This window comes from Gopherus flavomarginatus, chromosome 9 (assembly GCF_025201925.1).
Source record: "Gopherus flavomarginatus isolate rGopFla2 chromosome 9, rGopFla2.mat.asm, whole genome shotgun sequence".
NCBI classification, from domain to species: Eukaryota; Metazoa; Chordata; order Testudines; family Testudinidae; genus Gopherus; species Gopherus flavomarginatus.
Genome location: NC_066625.1, coordinates 70,113,551 through 70,130,533, shown reverse-complemented (window position 1 = coordinate 70,130,533; position 16,983 = coordinate 70,113,551). Strand labels below are relative to the sequence as shown.

The following is a 16,983-nucleotide window of genomic DNA, read 5'->3' as shown; positions in this document are numbered from 1 at the left end:
TTTGGGGTTTTACAATCACTCTTTCCTGTGTTTAAAAATATTTTTCTCTCCTCTGTGGCTATATGGCAAACCCCTATAAAAACAGGAGGAAGATGAAACTGAATAGTGCTGTCAAATGTACAAAGAAACCAACTGGAAAAATAACTGTTTGCTCTAATCTCTTTCCTTTACAGTGATCTTAGGTGTTACTTATAGCAATAGCAGGTAACAATTATTCAGAAAGGAGTGATATTTGAGTTGACAGTGTCTATTTAAGGGTCTGATCCATAATAGTATTCTAGCACATGCTTAACTGTGAGCACGTGACTAGACCCAGTGAAGTCAATGGGAGTGCTTAAGTGGTTTGCTGAATTAGGGGCACAGTGCCCAGCACCTGGCTGGACTGGCAGCTTCTTCCCCAAGCCCTCAGAGAGAGTTGCTATAAGAACTGAGATTAGAACTCCAGAGCTGTTGGCTCCTGGTCTTGTGTGCAGGACACTAGACCACAGATAAAACTAGCATTTTATTTGGTTTGCTTTAAAAAGTATTTTTGGCTCTAAATTTAAAGCCTATGATTTGGCATCCATCCACCTCCCCCTGGTTAATTTCCCTGAGAGGCCCCACAGCTGGTAATTAATATGTTCAAATACCACCTTGTTGCAGGCATTGGTGAGGGTGAACCATTACCTTTCTTCTCCCCTGTAAAGGGCACAAAGTCTTCCCTGTCTTTGTGTTCCAGTGCTTGCTTCTCCAAGTATGAAAGCAGTCGATCTCTGTCGAAAGGGCCTGTGGCAGCTTTATTGGTCTGGTCTTTTTGTCGGAAGCCCGCCGGCAGAAGTGCATTCTACCAAAATATATGAGATGCAGATACAGAATCATAAAAATATTGATCTGGGAGGTCCTCAAGAAGTCCTCAAGTCTCATGACAGTATTAACACACAGACACCTGTGGCCAGATTTTCAGATCGCATAAATTGTCATAGCTCCACTGATATCATTTGAGCTATGCCAATTTACACCAGCTGAGAATCTGGCCCCTGATGAGGAAGCTTTGGGTATGTAGCATTTCATAGAATCAGGGAATCACAAAAATGTAGGGCTGGAAGGGGTCTAGAGAAGCCATCAAGTCCAGACTACTGCACTGAGGCAGGACCAACTAAACTTAGACCATCCCTGCCAGGTGTTTGTCCAACCTGCTCTTAAAAACCTCCAGTGCTGGGGACTCCACAATTTCCTTTGGATGCCTATTCCAGAGCTTAACTATCCTTATAGTTAGAAAGTTTTTCCTAATATCTAACTTAAATCTCCCTTGCTGCAGATCAAGCCCATTACTTTTTGTCCTATCTTCAGTGGACATAGAGAACAATTGATCATGTCATCTTTATAACAGCCCTTTACATATTTGAAAACTTATAATTCTTATAATTATAACTCAGTCTTCTTTTCTCAGAACTAAACATGCCCTGTTTTTTTAACCTTTCCTCATAGGTCAAGTTTTCTAAATCTTCTGTCATTTTTGTTGCTCTGCTCTGGACTTTTGCCAAGCTATCCATATATTTTCTTTTCTGAAGTGTGGCACCCAGAATTGGACACAGTACTCCAGCAGAGGCCTCACCAATGCCAAGTAGAGTGGAACAATTACCTCCCATGTCCTACCATACAACATTCCTGTTAATACACCTCAGAATGATATTAGCTTTTTTCACAACTGCATCACACTGTTGACTCATATTCAATTTGTGATCCACTATAACCCCAGATCCTTTTTAGCAGTACCATCTAGCCCAGAGGTGGGTAAACTACGGTGGCCCACGGGACTGTCTTGCCCGGCCCCTGAGCTCCTGGACGGGGAGGCTTGCCCCCGGCCCCTCCCCTGCTGGTCCTCTTCCCCTGCAGCCTCAGCTTGCCCGACTACCAGCGCAATGCTCTGGGCAGCAGGGCTGTGAGCTCCTGGGACAGTGCAGCTGCAAAGCCTAGCCTGACCCAGTGCTCTGTGCTGTGTGGTGGCATGGCTGCCTGTCCTGGTGCTCTGGGAGGTGCGGCTTAGCACCGCCAGCCGCCGGTGCTCCAGGCAGTGCGGTAAGGGGGCAGGGGTGTTCAGAGTGGTGGGCAGGGGTGTGGATAGGGATTGGGGAGGTCAGAGGGTGAGGAACAGGGGGGTTGAATGAAGGCAGAGGTCCCGGGGAGCAGTCAGGAAGGAGAAGGGGGGTTGGATGGGGCCACAGGGGGCAGTCAGGGGCAGGGGTTCCGGGGCAGTCAGGGGACAGGGAGAAGGGGTGGTTAGATGGGGCAGAGGTCCCAGGGGGGGCAGTCAGGAATGAGAGGAGGGGTTGGATGGGGCGGTGAGGAGCACTCAGGGGCAGGGGGTCTGGGGGAAGTCGGGGCAGGGAGCAGGGGGGCGTGGATGGGGCAGGGGTTTCGGGGGGGCTGTCAGGGAACAGGGGTGGTTGGATGGGACAGGTGTCTTGGGTGGGCGTCGAGGTGAGAAGCAGGGGGAGAGGATTGGATGGGGGCAGGGTTGGGCCACGCCTGGCTGTCTGGGGAGGCACAGCCTCCTCTAACTAGCCCTTCATACAATTTTGGAAACCTGACATGGCCCTCAGGCCAAAAAGTTTGCCCACCCCGATCTAGCCAGTTATTCCCCATTTTGTAGTTGTGCCTTTGATTTTTCCTTCTTAATTGTCTTTATTGAATTCCATCGTGTTGATTTCAGGCCAGCTCTCTAATTTCTCACGGTCATTTTGAATTTTTTTCCTGTCCCCCAATGTGTTTGTAATTACTCTCAGATTGGTGTCATCTACAAATTTTTTATAGAGGCATACGCTCCACTACATTATCCAAGTATTAATGAAAATATTGAATAGTACCAGATCCAGGACTGACCACTGCAGGACCCCACTAGACACGCCATCCCAGTTTGACAGTGAACCATTGATAACTACTCTTTGAGTACAGTCTTTCAGCCAGTTGTACACTCACCTTACAGTAATTTCACACAGACTGCATTTCCCTTGTTTGCTTATAAGAATGTCATGTGGGACTGCATCAAAGGCCTGTCTGAAATCAAGATATATCACATCTATTGTTACCCCTCTATCCACTAGGTCAGTAATCCTGTCAAAGAAGGAAATTAGATTGGTTTGGCATGATTTGTTCTTGGCAATTCTGTGCTGGCTATTCCTTATAACCCTATTATCCTGTAGGTGCTCACAAACTGTAGAGAGAGTGATGCCATGTTTGTATAATGTTCTGAATTTAAACTCCACTATAAGGTACTTTTTTTTTTTTTTTTTTTAAGTGGAGCCATTTCTTTACAGCAATGTATTGACTAGATGTAACTATTAAAATTACATTCTCAAGTACTCTCAGGCTAGGTCTACACTGGGGGGGAGTCGACCTAAGATACGCAACTTCAGCTACGCAAATACCATAGCTGAAGTCAGCGTACCTTAGGTCGATTTACCTGGCCGTGAGGATGGCGGCAAGTCGACCACTGCTGCTCCCCCATCGACTCCGCTTCCACCTCTCGCGTGTGGTGGAGTTCCGGAGTCGACAGCAGAATGATCGGGGATCGATTTTGGTCTAGTGTAGACGCGATAAAATCGATCCCCAATAGATCGACCACTACCCGCCGATCCGGCGGGTGATGTAGACATACCCTCAGCCAAATATCTCTTACCCCTTATTAACTGTGTTTTTTACAGTAGTGCTAAGGGACCAACTGAGACCCATTGTGCAAACTCTGTACAAATAGAGTAGTACAGTTTCTGACCTGAACAGCTGACAGTTGAAATAAACAGGACATGTGAAGGGTAGAGGAAAGAGAGAACCTCTCTCCCTTCCTAACTTTACCTACTCTTTTCGATGTCTCTTTCTCTTTCCAATTCTCCCTCTTTTTTTTTCTGTTCTTTTCTATTTCCTCTCTTCTTTCTCCATTCTGCCCCCCCTTTTATCCCAGTACAGATGACTATGAGAGTCTAATATTCAGTAAATAAATTGAGTGTGCAGAAAGTACTTAGTGTAAAAAATATGGTTGGTCATTGCCATTACCGGCTAACCTTCATATAGAGTGCTAAGAAACTTGAAATGATTAACCTTTTTTTGGTCATCCTTATTTTCCCTCCAGTGTCAATCAGATTTGGTCTGCTAGTTTAGGAAATTGGCCAGGGAGCTGGGTTGACTGGAATACTAGCAGTATGGAATGTCTTTGAATAATTTGTAGTGTCCCTGAAAGTACTTTCCAGTTCCATTCCATTCTACCTTGTTCAACATTTGGAACCAGTATTTTCTTTTGGTGAAAACTAGGAACTGATAGCTAAATTCCTAGGTCAATTTGAAAGCTTTGATATTATGCAAACACCCACAGTGCAAGCTTCCCAGCAACAGCCGTATCAGTGACCTCAGCCCCATCTTTCTTAAAGTGAAAGGTAATCTTTTCTCCCAGGTCACAGGTTTCTAAGCATACTGTGCATGCCATTTGCAAGTCTGCAACACTACGGTCTTTTCTTAATGTAGAGCTCTAGAGATATGGCTGATATATAATTGAGTGGAGATGGCTCAGTTAGTCTTGGCAAAGCAAATGTTCCCCAATTAAAAAGAATTTGTACGTTGAAAATACAGAGTCAGTGTATTTCAGAAAGAAGTGATGTTCACAAACTGATGATGATGATTATTTGCTTATAGCTGTGCCTAGAAGCCCCAACCAGATTAAAGCCTCATTAGGCTAGGCACTGTACAAACACATAGTAAGAGAATCTCTGTCCTGAAGAACTTACTGCCTAAATAGAGAAGGGGTAGCATAAAGACTTGCCCAATGTCAGACAGCACATCAGTGGCAGAGCGGGGAACAGAACCAAGGTCTCAGAGTTCCTAGTCTAGTGCTTTACCCTTCAGAACATGTGATCACCTCTATGTGCCTGGAATACTAGTAAGCCTCAGTGTCTCTTACTTCATTTTGAAACATCAGTCCTGTTTCTGTCCCATTACCTACCTCAGGGTCAAGGTCATCAAGAACATGTTCCAATTGTTTCAGCTCTTCCTCTGACAGTTTGCTGAGAATTTCATCTTCATTGATATTCTTATATTTTTCTAACTCCTTTTGGAATGGCAGCGACATGGCTCCTGCAGCACAGGGTCACTCAATGCTCTCCTGAGAAATTTCAACCATTCAGGAGGCAATCTTCTTGGTGTTCCACTCACTGTTAACAACAAGCGGTTGTCAGTGTCTCCTTTTACACTAGACACCTATAGCTCAGGGGGTCACATATGTATTTTGTTTATGGATTAATTTAAAAAAGGAAACATTTTCTCTGGCTCAGCAGTGTCAGGCTACATCTACACTTGAAGCTAAGGGTATGTTTCCAGCTCAAGCAAACATTCACGCTAGCTCTCACCAAACTAGAATGCTAAATATAGTAGTGTAGCTGCGGGGTACCCAGGAATACGTACCTATGGGGTCTGGGTGGGCTTGTACTCTGGATGGCTAGCCCACGCAGCCATTCACCACTACCTGGGCTACTGTTTTTGGCACACTAGCTTGATGAGAGAGTGCAAATATGTCTACTTGAGCTGGGAATCACACTCCTATCTCCAAATGTTGCCTAAGGGCGGGGACAGTGCCATGCTGGCCTATGCAGCAAGTGTCCTAGCAACAGGAATTAATTTAGGACAGTGGTTCCCAAACTTTAACAACCTGTGAACCCCTTTCATCAAAATATCGTGTCTTGCGAACCCCCTCCTAAAAATGAATATTTTCAGGGATTTTCTCCTTTACCTGAGTACAAATTATAAAAGCAGTGATCTTGGAAATATAAAATTTGTTTTTATGACATGCTTATTACACACTATTTATTATTATTATTTATCATTACAGTATTTTTATTACCTTATGAAAATGGCAACACTTTTCTGAGATCTCACTTTTGTAGCTTGTACCACTTTGAATAAGTCTGTTATAAGACAAGGCTCCTATATTTCATCAAGGAGTATCAGATGTGAAACAGCATGAAGGTATTTAAGAAGCCAACTCAAAGAGTTCCTCCTACACAAGAATTCAGTTCTTGAGCAGTCCAGGGAAACAACGCACGTTACACCAAAACTTAAACTTGTTCTTCATAATAATTTAAAAAACACCACTAGCTGCCTATTTCATTTTAAAAACAACAAAAAAATCCACCTCCCTTTCCATTTCTTATAAGGAACCTTGAAGTTTAAATCTCCTCAGTGTGATAGATATGCTTGCTTTGATCTGCTTTGCTTTTGGAAGTCCAGGGGCTCCAGGCTGCTGGCCCCGTGCTGCCCAGGGTCCCTAGGGACAGCTCTGTCGGCCATTAGGGAATTTTTTCCCAAGAACCTCCTGTAACATTTTGCGAACCCCCAGGGGTTCATGAACCCATTTGGGAACCACTGATTTAGGACATCCTTTCTGCAGTGCAGGAGCTATGTAGGTGCAGCATCAAAGGGAAGCTTTAGGCATCACATAATCGAGAACCAAGATTATCCTTCACTTGGGAGATGAATTTGTTTTATGTGGCTTCTAAAGAGAAGCATCTGCTTTGTTCTCCTGGCTAAAGGGAAAATATGGTGAGTGTCATGTGACAATAGTAAAAACGTCCCTCGGCCCCTGCCACTTCCAGCAGCTCCCATTGGCCTGGAGCAGCAAACCATGGCCAATGGGAGCCACGATCGGCCGGACCTGCGGACGCAGCAGGTAAACAAACCGGCTCGGCCCGCCAGGGGCTTTCCCTGCACAAGCGGCGTCCCAAGTCTGGGAAACACTGGAATAAGGGAAGCAATATTATCCCTAAAGCTATTCTGTCTCTTCTCAGTTTCATTGTAGAGTTTCTGTCTAGGACCTTTCCCATCCCATTCTGCCTGGGTTCCTGACAGGTTTTAAGAAACAGTTCACATCTCCTCATGGTAATGTAAGCAGCTTTCCGGCACACTGGTTTATAGTCTATTTTAGAATTCTCTGCTGTCTGCATTACAAATGGTGACACTTTTCAGCAAAACGAGAAATCCCCCTGAAGGAAACTGCCAATTTTAATTTAAAACATCATTTCCAAATAATTTAACTGCATTCAGACTTTGGGGACAAACACAGTAAGTCCGTAACATTTCATGAACCCTGTGTTTTTAAAACTCAACAGTTGTCAATTTTCAGTTGTTGCCCAGCAGATCAATAACAAAAACCAAGTAATTGATTATCATGTGGCCACAACTAATAAGATAATTCTCCTATGATTTGTATGTGGTGGCTCCCTGCCTCTGTTCATTCCCTTCTTTCTAGCACTGGTAGCATGGCTTGCAATACTGCGTAAAAGCTGAAGAGGGAGCAATCTTGCTCCTCAGAGCAGCAGTAATGTATGATGCATGAAGCAGTTAGTGGCAGAGTCCAAAACATAATCCAGGCTCCCAGCTCCCTGCCATACCTATTAGAACTCATTGCCTCCCAACTGAACAATATACTAGCTGTGCAGATTACAGCTGAGATTCTTGAATGCACAAAATTCAAAATTATGCTCAGGCCACTGACATTACCTCATCAGATTTATAAAGATGAACCCTGTGGTCTTCGTGTAATTTTACATGAGAATTTGCACAATGATTTTTGTGTGTGCACGGTTAATACGAATGCATGTACAAAACAAGACAGTTGTGTGTGTGAATGCATATTTAGGCATGTCACAATTTGTGTGCCCAACTCTAGTTTGTGCACCTAGAAATATAGACGCACAAAGGTGCAGAGACTTCAGGAGTTTCAATTTTTGCAATTTTGTCCCATTAAGATATAAAAAAGTAACGATCTGTACAGAAATATCGATAGGGCAACTATAACATTGAATTTTCTGGACCAGGTCCTCTTCTGTTGTAAACTGGTAAAACTCCATTGACTTGAATCCAGTTTACTTCCCCTGAGGGTCTGGTCCTTTATCTTTTATTCAGTCAAAATCCTAACCAAAGAGTCCATTTAATTATAATCAAACTCTTACAATGTTCCCTTCCACCTATAGTTTTAAACTAAAAACTGAATGAGAGAATTAGAACCAAAATAGAAAAGTCAATGGCAGAAAAATAGATGAGCCAATAAGCATTTTAAATACATCTCTTTTGGCTGTTGATCCAGTTTCTGAATAGAAGTCAATAGCCCACATGACAGAAGAGAATAATTTATAGGATAGGTTACAGATGTGAAAACTCCAGAATTATATAAACATCACACGTTAGGTCTGGACATTTAAAAAAATAATATAAAGGTAAATCTGTTAAAATATTAATAGAATTACCTTATCATCCTGACACATGAAAGAGAACTTTTTCATTATACTCCAACTTCCATTGCAATATAACAATATCATAAAGTCATTCCTGCCTTTAACAGTACAACTAGACACATTTTCAGGATTCCTTTAGGAGGTTTAGTAATCTTCTGACCGGTCGCAAAGTTCTCAGGCCATGGCTACACTAGAGAGTTGCAGCTCTGGTGAGGGGGTTACAGCGCTGCAACTTAGGATGTGGCCACACTTGCAAAGCACGGCCAGCGCTGCAACTCCCTGGTTTGCAGCGCTGGCTGTACACCCGGTCGAGCCTCGGGTGTAGCGATTCCAGCGCTGGTGATCCAGCGCTGGTCAGCAAGTGTGGACCCCACCAGCGCTTTTATTGACCTCCGGGGTATAAGGAGGTATCCCAGAATTCCTGTCCACAACAAACCGGAAGAAAGGGAGAGCTCGGAGTTCAGCCAAACTGCTTATTTAAAAAACAAACACAGCTCCTGTTTGCTGAGTGAGCGGAGGCAGGCAGGGGAATTACTTTGGAATATTCACAGCTGTTTGCTTGAAGAGAGAAACAGCACGCTCACACGGCAGAGGGGGAGGGGGAAGTCCAGATAAGCATCTGCTCAACATGGTCTGACGGCTATTTAGGAGTACATAATTTGCATTTAGTGAATGAGAGAGGGGTGGGGGAAGGGGATCAGAACTTTTAAAATGATTGAAGGTAGGCACTGTGTGTCTTCCAGTCCTTAGAACTTGCAAGGCAGGGAGCTGAGAACAGTGTCAACTCCAAAAATCCATTCTGTCTGTCTCCTCCACGCTCCCTGTCACATTCCACCCTACCCCCCTCTTTTGAAAAGCACATTGCAGCCACTTGAATGCTGGGATAGCTACCCACAATGCACCACTCCCAACAGCGCTGCAAATGTGGCCACACTGCAGCGCTGGTAGCTCTCAGTGTGGCCACACTGCAGCGCTGGCCCTACACAGCTGTACGAACACAGCTGTAACTACCAGCGCTGCAGAACTTTAAGTGTAGCCATGGCCTCAGAGTTGTAAAAACTCCTTTGTTATCAAAATCCTAATACACACAGTGAGTTTTAGAAAAGTTTATGCAAAAGTAGCAGCCAAAGAGGTTTACTGAAATCATTTGCTTTTTTTTCTTTTGTTTTTGGCTGCTGAATTCAGCATTAGCTTTACAAAAGGCTAAGGCCATGGCTACACTAGAGAGTTGCAGCGCTGGTGAGGGGGTTACAGCGCTGCAACTTAGGATGTGGCCACACTTGCAAAGCACGGCCAGCACTGCAACTCCCTGGTTGCAGCGCTGGCTGTACACCTGGTCGAGCTTCGGGTGTAGCGATTCCAGCGCTGGAGCAGCAAGTGTGGACCCACCAGCGCTTTTATTGACCTCCGGGGTATAAGGAGGTATCCCAGAATTCCTGTCCACAACAAACCGGAAGAAAGGGAGAGCTCGGAGTTCAGCCAAACTGCTTATTTAAAAAACAAACACAGCTCCTGTTTGCTGAGCGAGCGGAGGCAGGCAGGGGAATTACTTTGGAATGTTCACAGCTGTTTGCTTGAAGAGAGAAACAGCACGCTCACACGGCAGAGGGGGAGGGGTTGCTTATCTGGTCTGACGGGTATTTAGGAGTGCATAATTTGCATTTAGTGAATGAGAGAGGAGTGGGGGAGGGGAGTCAGAACTTTTAAAATGATTGAAGGTAGGCACTGTGTGTCTTCCAGTCCTTAGAACTTGCAAGGCAGGGAGCTGAGAACAGTGTCAACTCCAAAAATCCATTCTGTCTGTCTCCTCCACGCTCCCTGTCACATTCCACCCCACCCCCCTCTTTTGAAAAGCACGTTGCAGCCACTTGAATGCTGGGATAGCTGCCCACAATGCACCACTCCCAACAGTGCTGCAAATGTGGCCACACTGCAGCACTGGTAGCTGTCAGTGTGGCCACACTGCAGCGCTGGCCCTACACAGCTGTATGAACACAGCTGTAACTACCAGCGCTGCAGAACTGTAAGTGTAGCCATGGCCTAAGTGATTCACATTGTAACCAAAAGCAGCAAAGAATCCTGTGGCACCTTATAGACTAACAGACGTTTAGGAGCATGAGCTTTGGACTCCTTTTTGTTTTCACAGCACTTCTGTTACACAGACTGCAAAGAGCCTTCTAAAAGTTTCTTTGGTTAAACTCATTAAACTCCTAGCACTCTAGCTAGCAGTCATTACTTGAGATGAAAAACTTCTTTAAGGAGATTACAGCTTTTTAAAACTGTATTTAGTGGTTTAAAGGCTGATTTCATTAGAGTTTAATCATGTCCCTAGGAAAGACAGAGTTGTAATCCAGAGGTTGAAATATTTTATCAGATAGAGTTAGGGAAATGATTGCTTTGAAGAACAAAACCAGCTACAACTGCTGAGGTCCCAGAGCCTTTATCATTCTGAGTAGTACACATTTGTACCTCAGATTGGACTGGATTGTGTGACCCTTATTCATTTTGGTGAAAATTTGGCATCTTTGTTGATAGACTCAGCCAAGAGTATAATTAAACCTCACCACCACCTACCACTCATCAACACAACTCTTTGCAGTCCATCACCACACCTCCATCTGTCCACCTCTCACCAGTGGAGGCTGTCCGTCCACCTCAGGATTGTGGTGCATTGGCAAGACAATAGAAGCTGTCATTGTCAGAGCCTACGTTCTAAGGGTAAACAGAACGTTAGTCTCCACGATTATCAGTCTAGCACTTTTTACCAGCCTCGATTCAGCACTTCCTTAAATCCATCTCTTTTAAAGAAAGTACTTAAGCATGTCCTTAACTTCAGTGGGATTTAAGCATATGCTTTAAAGTGCAGTTCTGAACAGAGATGCTTTCCTGAATCAGGGCCTGAACTGGTGCACAATTTCACAGGTTTTTTTTAGATACTAAATTGCCTAGAAATGTGTAACCTGTTGAACAATTCCTAATAGTATTTTAGTTTTTGTGGGTGTAGTTACATTTTCTTCAATTAGTTCTGGAGTAATGTTATTTGTTTTATAAATAGAGAAACATTCTCAGCTCTTACAATAGATTAGAGAAGTTAATAAATATTGTAAATGTTTTGTAATAACTTTTCTTGTTTAAAAAACAGTGTGTAAAATTACTTTGGGATCTAATCCCCAAAATATTTGCTTTTTAGTGAAAACTTTTAATTCTGTATTCTAGTGAGTAATGATCATGTAACTGTATTTATTTTTTTCTGTGTGCCTGACCCTCCTAGTCAAGGCAATCATAGGATAATTATGCCAGAGAGAAAGGGAAGAATTCAGAGAGCTAGATTTGGCTTTAATTTTGACTGCATTGCTGAAAATCATTACTCACACTAAGTAATGATTCAGGCTAAATTTTCAGCACTACATGCAGCTCATTTCCTGATTAGCTATCTAAATTATGGAGATGCAAGAGACAGTTACATAGAAACTGCTCCCATTTTTTCATTTTATTTAGTTCCAAAAGACTATTAGTTGGAGAAAAAAAACAGCCACAGCAGGTGACTATTTTAAGTACTTTATAAGAAAAATTAACATGTGGAATCAAGCTGGCGACCCCGCTCTGCAGAACGCAAGGGAGATAGATGTGCCCCTGTATGCTATACTCATCTGTTCTGTTCTACAGTAACTCCTCGCTTAACATTGTAGTTATGTTCTTGAAATATGCTACTTCAAGCGAAACAGTGTTAAGCAAATCCAATTTCCCCATAAGAATGAATGTAAATAGCGGGGGTTAGGTTCCAGGGAAATTTTTTTCACCAGACAAAAGACATATATATGTACACACATGCGCACACACAAAAACACACACACACTATAAGTTTTAAACAAACAATGTAATACTGTACTCAGCAATGATGATTGTGAAGCTTGGTTGAGGTGGTAGAGTCAGAGGGTGTGATATTTCCCAGGGAATGCCTTAGTGCTGAATGATGAACTAGCACTTGGCTGAGCCCTCAAGGGTTAACCCGTTGTTGGTAATATATCCTCACACTCTATAAGGCAGCAGAAATGGAGGGAGGAGACACAGCATGGCAGAGAGAGACAGAGACACAAAGTGTGTGTGTGTGTGTGTGTGTGTGTGTGTGTGTGTGTGTGTGTGTGTGTGTGTGTGTGTGTGTGTGTGTGTGTGTGTGTGTGTGTGAGAGAGAGAGAGAGAGGGAGAAAGACTGTGAGTAGGGGGACACCCTGACATTAACACCCCTCTTCCCCGCCCGCCCTCTGCACAGAAAGCAGGAGGATCCCAGGAGCAGCTCCAAGGCAGAGGGCAGGAGCAGTGCGGGGAGGGACAGCTGAATTGTCCAGCAATTGATAGCCTGCTGAGTGGCTTCACACAGGAAACTTAGGGGGAGCTGATAGTGGGGCTGACGGTCCACCCTGGTTCCAAGCCCCCACCAGCTAGCTCCCATGGGCTGCTCTTCTTGCAAGCAGCTGCCAAACAACATTATAAAGGAGCATTGCACAACTTTAAACGAGCATGTTCTCTAAGGCCATGCTTCCACTTGCAGATGTAGAGTGCCTGGAATTAAACCAGCCCTCAGAGACTGGAGCAGGGAAAGTGCTGCTGTGTATTCACACTGTCAGCTGCCACCGCAGTGGCATGGCCACATATGCGGCACTTGCAGTGGCATTGGGAGCGGTGCATTATGGGCAGCTATCCCACAGAGCACCTCTTCCCATTCTGGTGCTGTAGATTGTGGGAAAGGGAAGGGGGAAAGGGGGCAGGGGACATTCTGGGTCCTGTCCCAATGCCCTGTGATGCATTGCTTCGCGTCCCAGAAATCCCTGTGCCCCTGTCCACATTTGGCACCATCAACGGCTTTTGTACTGTGTGTTCTGTCTTCCCTTTCGGTCTGCGGGAATGGATCCCGAAATTGTGAGGTATATGCTGATGGGTCTTGCCAGCATGTCACCAATTGCAATTGAGTTACTCTTTAAGCTAAAAAGTGACAGTGAGAAGTCTGACGATGATGTCGACTCATATAACGCAGATGACACAAGATTGCTTGTGTCATTCACAGACATGTTCACCACAGTAGAATGCCACTTTTGGGCTTGGGAAATAAGCACTGAGCGGTGGGATCACATCGTTATGCAAGTCTGGGATGACGAGCAGTGGCTGCAGAACTTTTGGATGAGGAAAGCCACTTTCATTGAACTGTGTGCTGAGCTCACCCCACCCTGCAGTGCAAGGACACAAGATTGAGAGCTGCCCTGCCGGTGGAGAAGCATGTGGCTATTGCAGTCTTGAAGCTGGCAACCCCAGACAGCTACCGATTGGTCGCTAACCAGTTCGGAGTGGGAAAGGCAACCGTTGGAATCATGTTGGTGCAAGTTTGGAGGGCCATTAATCGCATCCTGCTCAAAACCATGACTCTGGTAACGTGCAGGATATTGTGGCTGGTTTTGCACAAATGGGTTTCCCTAACTGCAGAAGTGCGATAGATGGGACACATATTCCAATTCTGGCACCAGACCACCTAACCTCCAAGTACATAAATCAGAAGAGGCATTTCTTGATGGTTCTCCAGGCACTTGTGGATCACCGTGGGCGTTTCATGGACATTAACGCAGGCTGGTCTGGAAAGGTGCATGACGCATGCATCTTTCAGAACACAGGCCTGTTCAGGAAACTGCAAGCCGGGTCTTTCTTCCCAGACCAGAAGATCACTGTAGGGGAAGTCAAAATGCCCATTGTGATCCTTGAAGACCCCATTTACCCTTTAATGCCATGGCTGATGAAATTCTACACAGGGATCCTTGACAGCAGCAAGGAGTGGTTCAACAACAGGCTGAGCTGGTGCAGAATGACTGCAGAGTGTGCTTTTGGATGTTTAAAGGGCCGCTAGCGCTCTCTGTATGGGAAGCTGGACCTGGCCAATGACAACATTCCCACGGTTATAGCTGCTGCTGTACCCTCCATAACATTTGTGAAGGGAAGGGTGAAAGCTTGACTCAAGCATGGACCACCGAGGTTCAACACCTGGGACTGAATTTCAACAGCCAGAGACCAGGGCTATTAGAGGGGCCCAGTGTGGGGCTGTTAGGATTAGGGATGCCTTGAGGGAGCAATTCAATTCTGAAAGACACCAGTAATGTTTGGTACCCTGCACAGGATTCCAATGCTAGTAGGCATCTGTGTTTGCTATGTATGATGCACTGACTTGCACTGCCTGTTGCTTTCCTGGGCTATGCTATCTTTTACTTAATGCAATAAAGAATGTTTGCAAAGCCAAAAAAATCATTTATTGAAAAGAAACTGGGGAAACACACATGGCATGACACATCTGTGCTGTGTGGGAGGAGGAAAGGGGGTGGGGTGGGGAACAGGGCAATCACAGATTTGCATATGTCCTGTTATCATAGTCAGCCTTCCTGTCTGGAGTGCTGTGCAATCAGTGCTGCACTTCAGGCTGGCTAACACGCATGGTGATGGGGTTGAGTGCAGTGGATAAGGGTCATAGTTTGCAGGGCTGGGTGGTTAAGCTACAGGTGTTAGAGGCAGCTGGTGGCGATAAGAAACTGGATGTTGGGGGCAGTGGGTTGGCAGTGACATGGGGACACAAGGGAAAGAGTTTTGGGACAAGGGCTGTGAGGGGGGAGGGGAAGAGGGGCGCAGATCTGCTCCGTCTGCTATGAGCACCTGCATCAAGTCCACTTGGTGCTCTATAATGCTTAGGAGTCGCTCCGTGCTTTGGTGGCAGTGATCTGCATTCTGCTGACAGAGCCTCCTTTTGGTCTCCTGCCACTCATGTACTTTTCGATTTTCAGTAAGGGACTGCTGCATGACTTCATGCAGAAGGTCCTCTTTGCTTCTTCGCGGATGCTTCCTGATTCTTTGCAGCCTTTTGGCAGTTGATAACAAGGACGGGTGGGATCTCAAAGTTGCATCTGTAAAGCCGAAATGCAATACTTAACAGAGGCAGCATTGTTCACACTAGACAGAGCAATGATGCAGCCAAACTTAGACAAGCAGAGTGCACACAATAGCAGAAAGTGCCCGTCCCAAAGCGAGCGCACATAATCCACAAGAGTCCCGAAATGGTGAGTAACTACAGGGGCAAGAGAGACTGATTGTTTCAGGGCCGTAGTGTCCTCTGGGATTCTGTGCTTGGGGAGAGCCAAAAGCTGCAAGGGGCCCCTATATTGAACCTTGTTCCCACATTTTCCACAGGATGAGTTCATCCTGGAAGATATCTCGCTGCTGAGGGTGACTACAATGCGGCTTCCGCCCTGGCCCTTATGCCGCTTGCCTGTACGCAGCAGTGGTCTCCCCACCCCTCACGGCACAGTGGTGTGGACATGTTAGTCTTACTAGGACAAGGAGCACAATGGCTCTGCCAAGGAACCTGCACAAGCAGATTGCCCAGCTTCTGCATGAGACCTTCAGTGAGATCACTGAGGCTGATTACTGCAATGTGAGAGAGCAATTCAACACCCTATTCTGCATTTAGGCATGCACGCAGCCCTAACCATTCTTTCTGCAACCCTCCTCACCCCAAGAGCCTGCACCGAACAACTACCTTCCCAAAATAAAAGCCACTTACCCAGGCACCTCCTCTGCTGTTTGTTCTTCCCCAAGCACTGCAACTGGCTACCTTCCTCCTGGCTTGAAAACAGCTCCTGGCTGCATGTATCTAGGGATGCCGGGCTGTCCTCTGGCTCTGGGCTCCCCTCCTCTTCAGCACTCTCACTCCCACTTTCCTCCTCCTGCCTTGTTGAACTGTGTGCTGCTATGGCCTCTGAAGTGTCCATGGTGCTCTTTGGAGTGGAGGCGGAGTTGCCCCCAAGTATCTTGTCCAGCTCTTTGTAGAAACGGCAGGTCGTGGGGGCAGCACCTGCATGGTGGTTTGCCTCCCGCACTTTGTGGTAGGCAGTCCGCAGCTCCCTCACTTTAACCCTGCATTGCACTGCATCCTGGTCATAGCCCTTTTCTATTATGGCCCTTGATATTTGCCCATAGGTATCGTAATTCCTACAGCTAGAGCACAGCTGGGACTGGACAGCTTCCTCTCCCCAAACACTGATGAGGTCCAGAACTTCTCCATTGCTCCATACTGGGGATTGCCTGGAACGTGAAGGCATGGTCACTTGGAAAGATGCACTGAGAGCACTACATGACTTGCTGAGAAAACAAGAAGGGGAATTCCAAAATTCCCAGAGAATTTAAAAGGCAGGTCTGACGGTTGGTCACCTGAGGGCAGGGCAATAGAGTTCAAAGTGATGACCAGAGTGGCTGGAACAGGCATTGTGCGACACTTCATGGAGGCCTATCAGAGTGCATTAATAGACCAGGGCGTCCACACTGGCACCATGGCACTCTAGCCAGGGCACAGCACACTTTATGCTTCTTGTGGAGGTGGATTACCAGGGGCGCTCCAGCCACGGAGTCCGGGTTCTCTACGTGCTTTGCCAGTGTGAACACCTCAGGAGTTAGGGCACTCAGGGCTGATTTAATGCACTCCAACTCACAAGTGTAGCCAAGGCCTAATTGATCAGCAACATAACAATGAAACAACATTAACTGGGATGACGTTAAGTGAGGAGTTACTGTATATAGGTTCTTAAACCAAGCACATCACAGTAGTGTTTGGGCATCTTCTACATTACTGCACCTACTGCATTAAGTAACATGACTCTCTTTGGTCCCATGTGGTTTGTTCTGTCATCCGCTCTGCAGGGGAGAAGTG

General features: G+C 45.6%; 2 protein-coding genes across 4 annotated transcripts in view; both read right to left on the bottom strand.

The window, feature by feature from the left end:
* Positions 1-16,983, bottom strand: part of LOC127057813 (tropomodulin-2) — a 58,141-nt gene that overhangs the window by 30,979 nt on the left and 10,179 nt on the right. For 2 of the 3 annotated variants that reach the window (XM_050966918.1, XM_050966920.1), the window contains 2 exons: positions 4,970-5,177; positions 667-823 (listed from right to left, as the gene is read on the bottom strand). In XM_050966918.1, coding sequence (XP_050822875.1) covers positions 667-823; positions 4,970-5,095 — 283 coding nt within the window. In that variant the 5' untranslated portion in view covers positions 5,096-5,177. Of the gene's footprint in view, positions 1-666; positions 824-4,969; positions 5,178-10,826; positions 11,154-16,983 lie in introns of those variants that run through there. The other variant, XM_050966919.1, reaches the window with a different exon arrangement.
* On the bottom strand, positions 12,600-16,646 carry LOC127057814 (zinc finger and SCAN domain-containing protein 29-like). The gene is made up of 2 exons (XM_050966921.1): positions 15,841-16,646; positions 12,600-15,184 (listed from the first exon to the last, which is right to left on the bottom strand). The coding sequence occupies exons 1-2, from the start codon at positions 16,376-16,378 to the stop codon at positions 14,775-14,777; spliced, it is 948 nt and encodes a 315-aa protein (XP_050822878.1). The 5' UTR covers positions 16,379-16,646; the 3' UTR covers positions 12,600-14,774.